Source organism: Girardinichthys multiradiatus, chromosome 3 (assembly GCF_021462225.1).
Source record: "Girardinichthys multiradiatus isolate DD_20200921_A chromosome 3, DD_fGirMul_XY1, whole genome shotgun sequence".
In the NCBI taxonomy this organism is placed as follows: domain Eukaryota; kingdom Metazoa; phylum Chordata; class Actinopteri; order Cyprinodontiformes; family Goodeidae; genus Girardinichthys; species Girardinichthys multiradiatus.
This window is the reverse complement of record NC_061796.1, coordinates 38,411,813-38,427,510: the sequence shown is the minus strand read 5'-3', so window position 1 is coordinate 38,427,510 and position 15,698 is coordinate 38,411,813. Positions and strand designations below refer to the sequence as shown.

General features: G+C 38.3%; 1 protein-coding gene across 5 annotated transcripts in view; it reads right to left on the bottom strand.

Moving 5' to 3' along the window:
* Positions 1–536: 536 nt before the first annotated feature.
* Positions 537–15,698, bottom strand: part of cadm4 (cell adhesion molecule 4) — a 293,442-nt gene continuing 278,280 nt past the window's right edge. For 3 of the 5 annotated variants that reach the window (XM_047360875.1, XM_047360876.1, XM_047360877.1), the window contains exons 7-9: positions 11,544–11,651; positions 5,976–6,104; positions 537–2,425 (exon numbers count right to left, since the gene is read on the bottom strand). In XM_047360875.1, coding sequence (XP_047216831.1) covers positions 2,316–2,425; positions 5,976–6,104; positions 11,544–11,651 — 347 coding nt within the window. In that variant the 3' untranslated portion in view covers positions 537–2,315. Of the gene's footprint in view, positions 2,426–2,589; positions 2,669–5,975; positions 6,105–11,543; positions 11,652–15,698 lie in introns of all 5 variants that reach the window. The other 2 variants (XM_047360878.1, XM_047360879.1) reach the window with 2 other exon arrangements.

Genomic DNA, 15,698 nt, shown 5'->3' with positions numbered 1-15,698 from the left:
ACACTTCAAAGTGAACGCATTCTCCCACCTGAGATGTGGATCTGTGCAGCTCCTGTAGTTATCATGGACCTGCTTTCCTGATTAATGCTCTCCTTGCCTGACCTGTCAGCTTCGGTTGATGGTCATGTCCTGGTTTGTTTGTAGTTAAGCCATACTCTTCCCATTTTTACAGGATAGACTGAACAGTTAAGATCTTTAACCTGCTTAACCTGTCTGATGTTCCCATGATGCTCATATTCTCTAATGTTCTCTAACAATCCTCTTCGATGTTTACAATACATAAGATTAAATTAGATCCAAGTAGACTCTATTAATAGTTGGGTGACGTCTGGAGGCAACCGATTGCACTGAAGTTTATTTAAGTGTATCAGACCAATAATGAAGTAATACAAAAATGGCTGAATACAAATGCATCTTTTCAAAATTTGAAATCCATGTGTCATTACAATTGCACGCTACTTTGTGTAGGTCTATCGAATCAAATCAGACAACACCTGCTGATCGCACAAATACACACAAAAATCAGTCTGATGAGGTTATTTTTGTATTCTTTTTTATTTTGTCGTGCTTTGTTTCTTTCCCCTATAAAGAAATAGTTAGCTATATATATCAACAGTGACACATGGAGTCTAAAATAAACAAGTGTGAAAGACAGGAGAAGAGACAACTAGGCACAGGAGACAAAGAGAGAGAAATACTGAGAAAGAGTGGAAAGGTAAAGAGGAAAAAGAGTGAAAAATGACAGCAAGTTTATTTTTTCTACAGTAAAACTAAAAACAAACCATGGGAAGTGTACATTTCTTTAACATTTACAATTTTAATAATAACAACAGCAATAATAATAATAACAGTAACAACAATCATAATTGTTCAAATAATAATAATTATTTTAAAAAATCAATAAGACCTCTGTTTTTTTCATAAAGACAAGTTTTTTTTCCTTTTTATTTTTTGTTTAAAGATCACTGACAGTAGTTTGTTCGGCGTTGCACCTCTAAAGGCTAATATTCTGTGTTAGTATAGTTGTTTCATAATGCGTTTGGATAGTAAACAGTTTTCTTAATTCTTAAAAGTTTAATTTAACTCATGTCACTGTTCTTTTTTATACAAACAAAGAATTCAGAGATATGTATACTTGTTCTGTGGATGTGTGTACTGTATGTATGAATGTGTGTATGTAGCTGCATGCGCCCGTTTTGTTCTCGTTTGCTCCTTTTTGCTAGCTCTCTTCTTCTGCTTATTTTAAACCTTTTTTATCCTCTTAATGACATTCTAAAATAATTAAGCTTCTCTTTAATGCCTCTGCAAGTCATATTTCTTTCTTTCTTCTTGGGAACGCAGCCCAACGCTAATCCATTCATTATTACGGGGCCAACAACAGGGAAACGATAGGGGGGGAACTGAGAGGAAGAGGGATTGTAAGAGAGACAAACAAGGTAATGGTAACAGGTGTAAAGAGAGGATATTAAGAACCACCTTTTTATTTCACTCCTGTACTGGGGGTGTGTGTGTGTGTGTGTGTGTGTGTGTGTGGGGGGGGGGTGTTACCTTCTTTTAAAACTAACTGAAGCGCCCCCTAACACAGAAAGCAAAAGAAGACATTCAGCTTAAGTCCAAATACTTTCCGCGGCTTTGGTAGGGAATTACGGCCAAGCTCCGTCGATAAGATATGACTATAATTTGAAAAATCTCTGTAATTTACCATCGAGTACAAAGTAGCTTCTGCTTAAGTTCTCACTCTACCTCCTGGTGCAGCTCTCCTGTGTCTTCTTCGGTTAGAGATTGGGCTTTGCAAAATAGATTCTTCTATTCTCCAGGCGGTGAATTACAGCAGTCATCGGCCTCTAATTCCCCTTCCACTTTGGAGGCTGTACAGGCGAGGTAGAGAGGTGCTACTTTTTACTGTGTGGCCCTCTTCCTTCTCGATCTAAATAATTACGGGATCATTTCCTTTTTGCCTACATTCACTTCACTCTGTCACCGCTCTCCTGCCCTCTCCAGCGGTTCGGGACGTACAGTACAGTATATGGCACAGTCATTGATGTCTGGTGGGGCCAAGAGGCTCTCCGTCTCTCAGCCTGTCTCTTGGGTTTATGCGTGTGTATATGGAGGAGTTGGAGTGGAATGGAGTGTGATGGATTGGCTATGTGCAGCACAGTCGCTTTCAGAAGGCTGCCTGTTATGGCGAATTGTATCAGAGTGTGTGTGTGTGTGTGTGTGTGTGTTTATATATATACTGTATATAAGGTTGGAGGCAAAGGGAGGGAGGGGTAGGGATATGAGGTCAGAAGAGCAGGGATAAACAAAAATAAGGGCTACAGTAGGTACTCTTTCTTGCCCTGGCTGGCGTCGTTCCCATTGAGGAAGGCCTCCTGCACCTCGCCATGTTCATCCAAACCGCTGGCCTCATGGGTGAGATAGGAACCTGGATGGAAAGAGCGAGAAAGGGAGCCAGAGAACAGAGAGAGAGAGAGAGAAAGACAGAACAGGGAGATTGTAAAGGGGGCGGTTAGGTGGCAAAGCGTCATGATCATTGCAGCGCCATGCAGCGTTTTCACACCAATCAGCTCTCATAATATTGTGCCATACCTACAACTGATTAATCCATTAGTTAACTGATTGTTAGGTCAATACCAGGCAAGGATGGGCTCTCGTGTACGGTATGAGCCTACGGGGCAGAAAATTAAAGGTGGCAGATGGACGCATGAGGTCAAAGGAGGTGGAGGTAATAGAAAAAAAAAGACAGAATTATAGGAAACAGAGAGTAAAAGACAAGAGAGGGAGAGAAGAGAAATAGGTAGAAAAGGGTGGACGTAATGTTAGGTGCAGGAGAACAAAATTTTTGTTTGCATCACCCACAAAAAACAATCCATTGTATTTAAACAACCATAACCGCGGGGATTTGCTTGGTGTAGCCTCTTTCAAAAATTTGGATTCAGGCCTTCCCCACATTAACATGGATATTTTGCAAAGCAGGTATTTTCTGCAGTGATTCCACATCTACATGCATATTGGTGAGAAAAAAAAACTGGTATTAATGAAGTGAAGTGAAATAAATATATTAAAAAAAGCTTTTCAAAATAGAGATTTCTAAAACTCTCCTTTTGGTGTACATGCCTAGACTGGATATTTATCCGCTAAACTTTGCTGTTTAGCTCTGACATGTAGCTTCATTGCTTGTACACCTATAGGTTACATATCTAACATACCTTAAACACAGTAAGTGTCATAACAGTTGTTGTTGATGGTTTTAAGTCAACAAGTTCTGATTTTAAGCCAAACATTTAAAAAATGCCCCTTTCTTCAATGACAAAGCAGTAGGTTGTAAATATCTAACAAGAACATTTTGATTTTATTTCCCTAGGGATTCTATAAAAGCCAGTTTTGGGAAGAAATCTTTTTTCAAGGGTTGGCAAGAATCTGACAGGGCTACATAAAGGGCTTTTTAGTTTTATTAAAGTGGAATACTGCCTAACATCTTCAGTCAGAACTGCAGCGCATGGAATGAATAAACACCAAAAAATGAAATAAAAAAGTCAATAAAAAAGCAATGATAAGAATGGCATTAAAGACCTAACTGAAGATAAAATTAAAACTTGTTGGGAAATTTGGGATTTGTTGTCTGTTTAAGGCCTTATATTGACATACATTAATGTAACCCTTTTTAAGTCTTTTTAAGACCCAGAGCTGCTCTGCACTGTAGAAATTTGGTGATTATCTTATTTTATCTTATTTTTTTAATCATTGTAAAAAGCTTTTGAAATCATTGGTAACTAATTAATTATATCATAATTAAATTAATTACAAGAGCTTAATCTATGAAACATGAAGGAGTAAGAAGTTCAACCCAGCAACCGATGCCTTCAAGCTCTTGTTTTTTGTTCTTTTATTGAAATCTATTTTTAAACAAATGTTGAAAAACTTTTTTTCTTATTGGTCATCTACCATGACGCAGCCACGTGCTTCTTGAATTCAATCTCTGATTGGTGATCAGATGTGGTTTCTCTTTGAGGCTCCCCCCTCCCAGGGCTTAGCTTTTTGAAAGAAGACAGAGCTAGGAAGCAAAACTCAGAACCAACAGGTTCGTCCAATCAAAATCCAAACAAACCTGATCGCCTTGTAAGGATTCGGTAGCACAAGGGTCGAAAAGAACTGTTGTTTCGAGATTTGCTCCTGTGTCAACAGAGCTGACAAACAGGGTAGTGAGAACCGCAAAGTCATGAGACAAAGTCAGGTTCACTAAGAGGAAACAGCCACATCCAGACTGCAGTAAGGAATCGGATCTTCTGGTAAGGCAGTGTGTAACATGGAGAAACTGATGTGTCCAAGTGTCTGGAAACTTGGAATCCTTGTTTTTCCTTTTTCCAAACTTTACCTTCAAAATTACAAAGTCAGACCTCAAGCCCTTTCTTTAAGTTCCAGAGAGGGACCAGAAACCTTGATAATGTTAAACCTACAAACAGAATCCTAAACTTTAATTCCCAGAGAGATATGTCTCATTTAGGGTTAAATATATGTTTGATGTCTTGTTTCTTTGTCGACCAATCATTAGAGATTACTGTGATTAATAATAGGTTAACTCCAGATTCTATTAGTGAAACGCTCCAATAATCATTCAATTTAATTTCTGATTCTTAAGGAAATTATACATTTTTTATACTTATACAGAACATCTTCATTGGACTTCAGCCAATGGAAGTTTCTTGCAGTAGTGCCTATGCTGGAAAAGAGAACAAAACTGATGAAGCGTCAATAGCCTCTCATGTGTTTAACTCTTTAGAATGGGAGATGTTTGACATGTGTTTCATTTTGACCTTGTTGGGTTCCTCTCCATGTCTTCCTTGGTTTCACAATGCTGAGCTGTTATTTGAATTCAAACTAAACTTTTCCTGTTTTTGGTGTGTTAGAATAACCAATTTATATTTAGTAAATGCCCAAATAATGAGGCAGAGTTTTTTTTAATAACTTTGTCTCAACCTTATAAACACATTTTTATTTGATTTCAAAAACTGAGAAAAGAAGGCTGTGTCTTTTTAAACAGATTATGTTAACATCTGGTTTTGACTGAATTATTGTTCGTATCATACAAGGGAATTTCTAGACAGTGATGTAGGATGGAAGGGATTTTTTTCTTCACCTTCTCCAACAAGACTCGTACCTCAGTATGTGGTTTCAACTGTATCAGCAGCTACTTGTAACTCAGAAAGGGGCTTGCCTTTGGGAGTTGATGGGCAACTGTTTTGTGAAAGAGGCTTTTGTAATACAGGCGCAATACCAGATAAAGTCATCTCCCTGCTGAAGTGTTCTTTCAGTTATAAAATGAGTGACACCTTCTTTCTCTTTACCACAGAGGTTGACTGGCATGCTGACAGTCACAATGGACCAAAAACAAAGCCCTAATGGCCCTTGTCTTAACATTGATTCGTAGTAACAGTCCTGTCTCTGTCTTGATTGGTGGTCATGTCATGGTGAATGTTGACAGACAGCTTGTCTAGCCATTGGATGATGTATTCTGGCTGCAGCTAGCCACACTACTCCCAAATAATTTATTGGCAACTGCAGAGCACAGTGTAACACCTCCAATAAGAGGGGTGGGCACTTAAAAAGATAGGAAACAGTGGGAGGCTTCTTTTGAGTCTTGATGCACTAACATATAGTCATAAAACATTCGGTCTATGCCTGCCTGTCTCTCTGCCCCACCCTTTCTCTTTGGCTACCTGGGCCAAGATCATTTATTATGGACAGTGCTTTGCCAGAGAGGAGCATCCAATCTTTCCTGCTTTCAGCTGACAATTTCACACCTTTGTTTAAAAGATTATTTACATGGAATCTAGATATATCTAACCTCCAAAAACCTTTAATGGCAAATTTACCCAAAACTGCAGGTAGCAGGAACATTGCTGGTGACAAAAGACACCTTGTTGTAAAAGAACATTTTGCCATATTTGATTTGTGCATTTGAGAGTATGCTTTACCTTTCTGCCGGACAGAGCACCAGATGGTGACAATGAGGATACAGATGACAGTGAAAACCAGAAGGGCAAGAACGCCACCTATCACTGCATAGGGTACTGCACTGTGAGTCTCAACCACTGCGCCAGGGTCTGAGGAAACAAACCAAAAAAAAAAAGAAAATGTGCATCAGTTGAGCATTGGGTTATTTAAAAGGTACAAATGCAGATAAAGGGAAGAAACAGAGAACTGCAGGCAAAGAAATAGATGGATCGAAATGAGAGCTAAAAAAATAAAGGGGAGGACAAAAAATGCCCATTAAAATACTGGCATGGGAGGGGGTACCAGGAGCAAGATGTGAGAAAAGAAAATTTGATATCTTCCACCCAACTTGCATTATCACCCTTCATCACCCTCCACTGAACAGAATGCCAGACAACCTGTATGAGTGAGAAAAAGAAGAAATGAGTGAATAAGGAAGCAAGGAAGTCAGCCTTCACAAAGACATTTCTTCCAAGCACCTGTCAGGACCACAATACATTTTGCTGTGTAGTTCAACCTTTGAAAAAACCTCAACTTGGCATGAGATACGGAAGATAAAAAGCTTGAAAAACCTGAGTTAAACTCTGCAACAATTTTTAGATTAAACTGAAAATACATGTAATGTACATGTAAAATGTAATGCAGGACCTTAAACAAATTCTACTTTTGTTTAGTCAGCTCACAGAATACCTTCTCAAAAGTCTCAAGTGTCATAAAGAAGGGGTTTATTTTGGCAAATGTGAGTGACTGTGGTTTGCTGGAGTGCCAAAGACTTCCGAATGAATTTTAAGACTGAAAGAAATCACTCATCTGTTATTGGATTTCAGTGCATGATGCTTATCTTTCAATAGGTACTAGATCATCTATTTGTAATCTATATGTGGTCTAGTAAATAAACTATTTTTATCTCCCCAAAGTACAAATAAGATTAAGTTCTTGTCTAACCATTATCTTTAAATCTACTTACACATACCTGAATATGATTCAAGTTTTGCATTTTACTATAATTATTATTATTTCTCCCAAACCTTAAAAAAACAAACAAAATAAATAAAGGAGGTAAGAGGAATTTGGGGCGTTCCTTAATAGCATTTTTGAAGGTTGGCAAGCCACCTGACCTTTGATTTTTAACATTCATTTTGAATTAATATTATTTTCATTTTACACATTCTGTTTTCAGTCAGAAACAAAACGCCTGAATTAAGACAGTAGCCTTCAGACTTGAACACATCGCAAATGATAATCTAAATTTTGTATCTTTTTTTCGTTTTCTGGAAAAACTCTGCATTATTTGCATTGAAATTCACTTTTGATAGGTTAAAATCGATGATGACACCAGGGTTAACCTCATTGCACGTCTATGAAAAGATAACAGGTAAGAACTTGCAGTTAATGGGCAGTAGCATTTAATTAGTCTGCTAAAGGAAAGTTGAGCCCTGACATATTGGGATGATCAGAACTCGTTAGCTGGATGAGGAACCTGCAGCTTTGGTGTTTGTTTTGCACAATATACTTATGTGGACTGCACGATTTCAACAACACCTTCTCTGAGGCAACATTAAAAGCAGCACACACAAAGAAAAACAATAAAGTTGAAGTTTGCATGTGAGCTGAAAAATACATGTCAGAGAGCAGCTGAGATGCTGACAATAACAAAAACCTTTTGATGTGTAGCTGGGAAGTCCAGCAGAGGGCAAGGCGGTTATTGATTTGGGATTCTTAGACTTCCATTGGACAGAATTAAAACATGAATCGTTAATAATGTGCTAGCACACACAAGTCAAGAGAAGAAGGAGAGATTGGTGGAGTTGAGAAGCAGGAGAAAAATGAAAAGAAAAAAGCTCATTCTTGTAAATGTATTTCTTCGGCCCTCCCAAGGCTCTGTAATAAACTGATTAAGTGCATGATCACGTATTGACAGCTGCGTGTATTATCAAAATGAATGCATCTGCAGTAACATGACGCATGGGATTAAAATGCATTAAGACAGAGCAGTTGGCCAAACCAATATTTCATGGGAGAAGAAAGAACCGAGCACTAAAGTGTACCTTGTTCCCACCATGCCAACCTGTTTCTTAATCTGCTGCAGCCCAGAGCTCCACAGGAAATGACTGACGACATTTAAAATTGTGTTGTTTCTCCAAAGAGCCCCATGGACGATGCATCCACCAAAGTGTTCTCTCTTTGCAGCTTTTCTTAAGACGTTTGTTTTTTACCGCATCTCCTCACATGCCGCAGGTGAACATACTCTACCTGCCGCATATGATGGCAGAGGCAACTGAGAGAACAAGAGGATTGCTCCCACTGCCAATGCCTCATTTTTACTTTTAAGTAACAGAGCAGACAGATAAGCTGAAGGTATGAAAAAAGAAAGGAGAAATTACTGTGAGCATGTCTTTGTGTGACTGCATTTACGAGATAAGTAGATCCTTTAGATGGAAAGAAATAAAAACAGGTGAAGATTTTTTAAGTTACACATTCAGGATACCAAAGGAATGGCAGGGTGGCTTTATAAGACCTGCTGTGTTGCACTTTTCTGGAGGAATGTGATCAAAAAAACACCTGGATCCAGGCTTTTCCACCCCTTCTTCTCACACTACACATTCCTGTGTGTGTGAGTGTGTGTGTGCAGATAAATATGTTGCTGTAGACCTCTGCAGACCAATGTCAGTGTCTAAGCTCTTCATGCAGATTCATTAACAGTACCCACCAAGCAGCAGGAAAAACCATCCAAACACCACAGACTCGCAAACACAAACGCTGACTGGGCGATGTGTTCGTGAGCAGGGAGTCATCAAACAGTCGGCGATAAGGAGCGAGAGAAGGGGATCGCTGCTGCATGTGCTGTATATCCAAGCTTATAGAGGCACATGTACTAATGTAAATAGAGGATTGAGAAAGGTTAAAGCATAAAAATGTGTGTGTGTGTGTGTGTGTGTGTGTGTGTGTGTGTGTGTGTGTGTGTTTGTGGAGGTGGATGCAAATGTGGGAAGAAGCCACCTGAGAGCAGTTAAAGTGGTGGTGAGGAGGAAGGCACCAAATGCTAAGCAGGAGATGACGAAGAGAGAGACTGATAGTAAGAGAAGCTATAACCTGCAAGAGATGGGTCATGGGAATAATGGAGGAGGCTAAGGTCACAACAGTATTATCCCTACTTCTTCTTTTCCTTTTTTTTAAAATCAATCTGCATGCAGATAACAGTGTTAGACATGTCTCCATTATTATTGAAAATACTTTATTAATAAAAAATGACTTTGGACTTTCAAGGAGTCTATTTGGTAAAATTGATTTACTTTCATTCTCTCACCACGGAGCCATAAAAGCAACAATATACACGCTCACACATGGGCTGTTATATGTGCCAGCAAAAATATTACACCATGAATTCAGTTAATTAGACTTCCAGTGAGTGAATTTTAAAATTAAAAGCACAGTGCCAAGATGGTCACAGCTAACAGAATTATCTGAGCGATGAACTGGAGGAAGTAATTTTAGTTAAGTAGCCACAACCAGATTTTAAAAATAAATGGTCAGCTTTGGAAAATATAAATGAATACAAGGATTAAAGAATTGCAAACTGCTCAAATATAAACTAAGGTTTAAACTGTGTATTCCAACACTGAAGAAGGCAACATCTCCTTTTACTGAAAAACATTGCAGTGCCTTGCCAAAATTTTCATACTGTAACTTTAACTTTTTCACTATTGTAAGGTTACAAACAAAAAAGGCATTTTATTGGGCATTTTATTGGGCCAAGACATAGTACATTTTGAAGTGGAAAGAAAAATGATACATTGTTTTCAACATTTTTATGGGTACACCTGGCCACTTACACTGAGTCTGGTTCTGCTGGAAGTGTCTTCCTCTTAAAAAGGAGTTTTCCTTTCCATTGTCGCTAAATGCAGGCTCAGTATGAGGGATTGCTGCAAAGTCAACGACTGCCCACTTTGACTACATTGTTTGATAAGTAGGATTAAATGTTTGTACTTGACTTGGAATCTGTTTGATTTGACTGAATTGACTTTGAAAAGTGCCTTGAGATGACATGTGTTGTAAATTGGTGTTATAAAAAAACCCCCGCCACACCATCTATGGTGGTGTAGCAGGCTAATGCTGCGTCCCATTAACCTCGGAAGTTGGTATTGGGATGTTGGAGTTTACATCATCTCCGAGTTGTTGCTTGTTTTTGTGTATATTGCTAGCAACTGTAACAGCAGTCTTACAATAATAGCAATGACAATAACACTGTTCCATGCGGTATTTTGTGCATACAAACAGCTCTGAAACATCTTGTCTTATAAACACTGAAGAACACTGTTGCATAAATAATATAGAACTGCTAAAAACAGTTACAGTAAGAATGTTTAACTACTATTGATGCGAGTAGCAACCATCTTGAATGCAGAAGTTGGATATGGTCGTGTTGCCCCGACTTTCCGACTTGTAATTCTGACTTTCACGGGCATTCAAGTTGAAATTTCCTACTCTGAGGTCAGAAATTCCGAGTACAAATGGAATGCGTCGTAATTCCACATCTTTGATAGAGGGCATCTGGGTTCCAATCCCGGTTGTATCAGAAAAGGCATCCAGTGTAAAAAGCTCAAGGATGTGTGCAAGCTCTAATGACTTGCTGCAGCATCCCCTGAATGAGAGCAGCTAAAAATTACTCAGTAATTTTGTGTGGCATGCATTTGCATTCAGCCAATACCTTGTAGACCTAGCTTTTGCTGCAGTTACAGCAAATTACAAGATGTTTTGAGTCTCTACCAGCTTCGCACATCTGATTTTGCTTTTCCAAAAATAGCTCAAGCTCTGCCAGATTAGATGAACAGGAATGTGATCAAACCCAAAACAGTTGATAATTTACTTACTTCTTAGGTTCCTTTTGAAATCAATTGACTATACGGATTTGGCTATATGGATTTTATTAAGGGGTATCAGGGTGGAGCGAAATACAAATACCTGCCATAATTTTCATATTTTTATTTGTAAATAAGAAAAACATGTATCAATTTACTTCCACTTGACAATTGCACAGTACTTTGTGTTTGTCTATCAAATAAAATCTCACCTTAACATTTTAATGTTTGTTGATGTAACATGACAAAATCTGAAAAAGTATACTTTTGAAAGGCACTATAAGTTCGATATGTAAGTTTGATGTATCAGTCTTTCATAAAATAACGAGCTAAACCAGACAATTATTTCTAAAAGCCTCAGCCTCACTGGAATCTTTTTTGTCCCACTGACCTGTTGCCAAATATTGTAATTAGTGACAAAATGTTTCACCAGATGGTTTAATATGCTTAACACTGTTTTTTATTTTAAATGCTTTACTCTCACAGCTTTTACTCTGCTGCTTCCTGAAAATAAATTCAAATTAGCACACTATTTTATTTTCAAAATATATCCAGTTTTTTATTGTTTTAGTAAATTTTTTATGAATACCAGGTTTTAATTTATTAAAAACTTGCAGGTTACAGCGTTCTCTTAGCGCTTGCTTCCAGGGTAGCAGAGATGAAGTCAGAAGGTGTGTGTGTGTGGTTTACCTTTTGGGTCCAGAACGAGGCTGTTTGTCGTGAGGATTGAGGTAGTAGGATGGGAGGTGATGGGTTGGGTGATGGAAGTGGTAGGAGTGGTAGCGACTGACACATTATCTACAGACAGACAGGGAATGGGATGGTACAGGCATACACAAACGCTATTATCTACAGCATGCAGGGACTTTTAAAACACATAGCAGGGTTTTATAGTAAGGTTAACACAGCATGTAATACATGACAGGTGATTTGCTAAAATGTAACTATTAATTGAGTTAATGGATACTTTTCTGTCAGTGGACAGACGTCTGAAAGACTTCAAAGTTTTGAGAGAAAATTAGAGACTGAACAAGAAGCATCAGAGACATGTACATTATATAAAGTAGATCCCCAAAACTTTAACGCTGTTAATGTGACATATGTCTGGCAAAATCCAAATGAAACAGTTCCAATAACTGTGGAAAATCTTAAACACTTTGTTGACACACCTTATGATCTATATCATTATTCAGTGTGGTAGGAGTCTTATCAACATGCTATTTCTGGCCCCATTATTGTTGCCCACTCTGCCTTGATTCTCGAAATCCATCAAAATGTTAGGTCATCACTTGTCCACAGCTCGGTTCAGGTGATCCCGTGGATTTCCTGATTTAGTTGTGAACTTTGACCTATATCAAAACTTTATTTTTCCAGGCAACTGAAATTTTCACTTAGATGTCGAAAAATTAGCTCCCTCTTAATCATCAGATTTCTAGCACATATTTTGGGTGAAGATTTTGGGTGAAAACTGGACAGAATGTTAAAACATTTAAAAATTCATCTACCACAAATCCCAGGTCCATCTGAATATGAGTCACCCCACAGCATGATGCTGCCATCATCTTGTTTCTTGGTCTTTGTTTGTGATGTACAGTAAGATTTAGAGACATTTTAGCTAGGCCTGTATGTTTTCTTTGGAAGAAAGACGTTTGTTGTATAACTTTAGTCCTTACTCCAAACATATTGAGAATAAAGGTTATTGTTGCCACTTTAGAACAAAACCAGTTCTTAAAAAAATCCTGCAGCTCCTTTGGAGTTGCCAGCAGCGTCTTGGCATCTTTCTGCCAATTTGAGCAAATGTTAATATTATGAATAGAAGTTTTCCTTTTCCTTTCTCAAGCTGCAACAAAATAAAGTTCGCTGCATTTCAGGTAAGAAATAATCTCTAACAGATTGGCAGAGCAGCCGACTAGAACTCCAAAGCCTCTTTGAAAAAGTTCCTGCTCTGTTTTTTTTAAAATAAGGAGTTCATACACTAAAGTGAAAGTCGTTTCTGGGAAGAAAATGTCTCCGTGGAGAAGTGCTCCACTAGTCAGAAGTGAAAAAAAAGAGTGTCGAAAAGCTAAACGCAGGTGGCGAAAGACGGAACTCCAAGTTCACTTTATTATCGATAAAGATAGACTATACAGATATAACCTACAATTGAAAAATGCAAGGGAATCTTTCTTTTCTGAGATCATCAGCAAAAACATTAACAATGCTCGTGCATTATTTGCCACGGTCGACAGGTTAACAAACCCTCCTGTAACTGTAGCTTCTGAACTCCACTCTACCAGGGCCTGCAATGAATTTGCTAAATTCTTTACTGAAAAAACCCAAAAGATCAGAGGGACAGTCAGCACATCCGCATCAACTCCAGTACCAATGTTGTCTCAAAGTAGAAATGATTTTGCCAAAATTTCCCAATTTCACCAAATAAACTGCAAAATCTTAGAAGAAATCCTTCACCAACTAAGCTCTTCTTCCTGATGTCTCGATGTTTTACCCACAGCTTTCCTTAAGAAAGCTTTGCCTGTAATAACATCCGATTTAACACAAATAATAAACACGTCCCTTTTGTCAGGTGTTTTCCCCCAGACCCTGAAAACAGCAATTATCAAACCTCTATTGAAAAAGAGCAACTTGGACAAGCTGCTACTAGAGAACTACAGGCCTATATCAAACCTCCCCTTCATCAGTAAGATTGTTGAAAAAGCTGTGTTTCAGCAGTCAAACAACTTTCTAACAATGACCAGCCGTTTTGATGTCTTCCAGTCAGGCTTCCATGCTCACCACAGTACAGAGACTGCACTTATCAAGGTGTTCAATGACATCCGTATAAATGCAGACTGTGAAAGAACCAAAGTGCTGGTATTATTGGACCTTAGTGCCACATTCGACACTGTTGATCACTCCATTTTATTAGAGCGCCTGGATAACTGGGTCGGCCTTTCTGGTACAGCACTCGATTGGTTTAAATCCTACTTGAAGGACAGGGACTTTTTTGTGTCAGTAGGTAACTTTACATCAGAGACCACAAAAATCACTTGTGGCGTTCCCCAAGAGTCCATCTTAGGGCCCCTTCTATTCAATATCTACATGCTCCCCCTAACTAAGATTTTAATAAACAACAACGTTAGTTATCATAACTATGCAGACGACACACAGCTATACGTTACGATGTCACCAGGTGACTACGAACCCATTCAAGCGCTGGGTAAATGCTTAGAAGAAATCAAAGCATGGATGGGCCAAAATTTTATTCAGTTGAATCAAAACAAAATTGAAGTAATAATCTTTGGACCAAAGGAAGAGCGGTTAAAAGTTAGCACACAGCTTCAGTTAATACAGCGAGAAACCACCAGTCAGGCTCGAAACCGGGGTGTAGTAATGGACTCAGACCTGAACCTTCAGAGGCACATAAAGACAGTAACAAGGTCGGCCTTCTATCACCTAAAGAACATCTCCAGGATTAAAGGGCTAATGTCTCAGCTGGACCTTGAAAAACTAATTTATGCGTTCATCTTTAGTACAATTGATTACTGCAACGGTGTCTTCACAGGTCTGCCTAAAAAGTCGATCAGACAGCTGCAGTTGATCCAGAACGCTGCTACCCGGGTCCTCACTAGAATTAAGAAAGTGGAGCACATCACCCCGGTTCTAAAGTCCCTACACTGGCTCCCTGTAGCTCAGAGAATAGACTTTAAAATACTTTTGTTAGTCTATAAATCACTGAATGGCTTAGCACCAAAATACATTACAGTCTTGTTGTCAGTGTATCAACCACCCAGACCTCTCAGGTCTTCTGACTCAAATCTACTCTGCACACCCAGAACCAGAACCAAACATGGAGAAGCAGCTTTAAGTTCTTATGTTCCACTAGTCTGGAATAAACTCCCAGAAAACTGTAAAAGCACCGAAACCCTAAGTTGCTTTAAATCAAGATAAAAAACTTATTTGTTTAGAGTGGCCTTTGACTGTGTTATCTAAACATTATTAGTAAAGTTTTCAGTCCAATTTTCCTTTCATTTTCTTATCCATCATTCTATTCTCTTTATTTAATTAAATTTTTTTTAATTACCTCTGTTGTTTGATTTTCTGTATCATTGTAATGTTTGTCCTTATGTACAGTGCCTTGAGTGCCTTGTTGTTGAAAAGCGCTATATAAATAAACTTGACTTGACTTAAAGCTAAAAAAATCTTCACCTTTCTCACATATACCTAAATATTTTGGTTCATAATGGACTGCTATGGAATTTTTCATAATTTTATCCACTTTCATAAGAATCTCAGTGTGAACCAAAGAAATGTAACCTCAGAGTATGATGCTGCCATCACCATGTTTCACTGAAAGCATGGTGTTCTTTTGATGATGTGCAATATTGTGCAAAACAGATCTTTTGAAGTTTTGGTCCAAAACATCAAGTTTTGTTTTATCAGATCATAACATTCTCCCAAAAGGTTTTAGAAGATGCTATCCAGGCCTGGTTGTCTTCTTTGAAAGAGAAGGGTAGTAACCCAACACCTCAGTCAAGATATATGGGAAATACGCAAGAACATAATCCATATTTGTTGGAAATTGTCACCGCTACGTTTTCCTGGTTCACACAGCAAGATTCTAAAATTATCGGTTGATTTTCAAAACTTGATAGACCCCACATATGACGAGACAGAATTGTAGATATAATACGTTTGGTATGTGGTGTACAGCCACACAGATCTTACTCATTTAGACGTCAGACAGGAAATCTCGTGAAATCAAACATGAGTTCAGAGTAAATAAACATGGCTAATGAGGAAAAACCAATGGCAATAGTTTATGGTTTAATTCTAACAGAAAAAAAACCCATTACAAACAGAAACGGC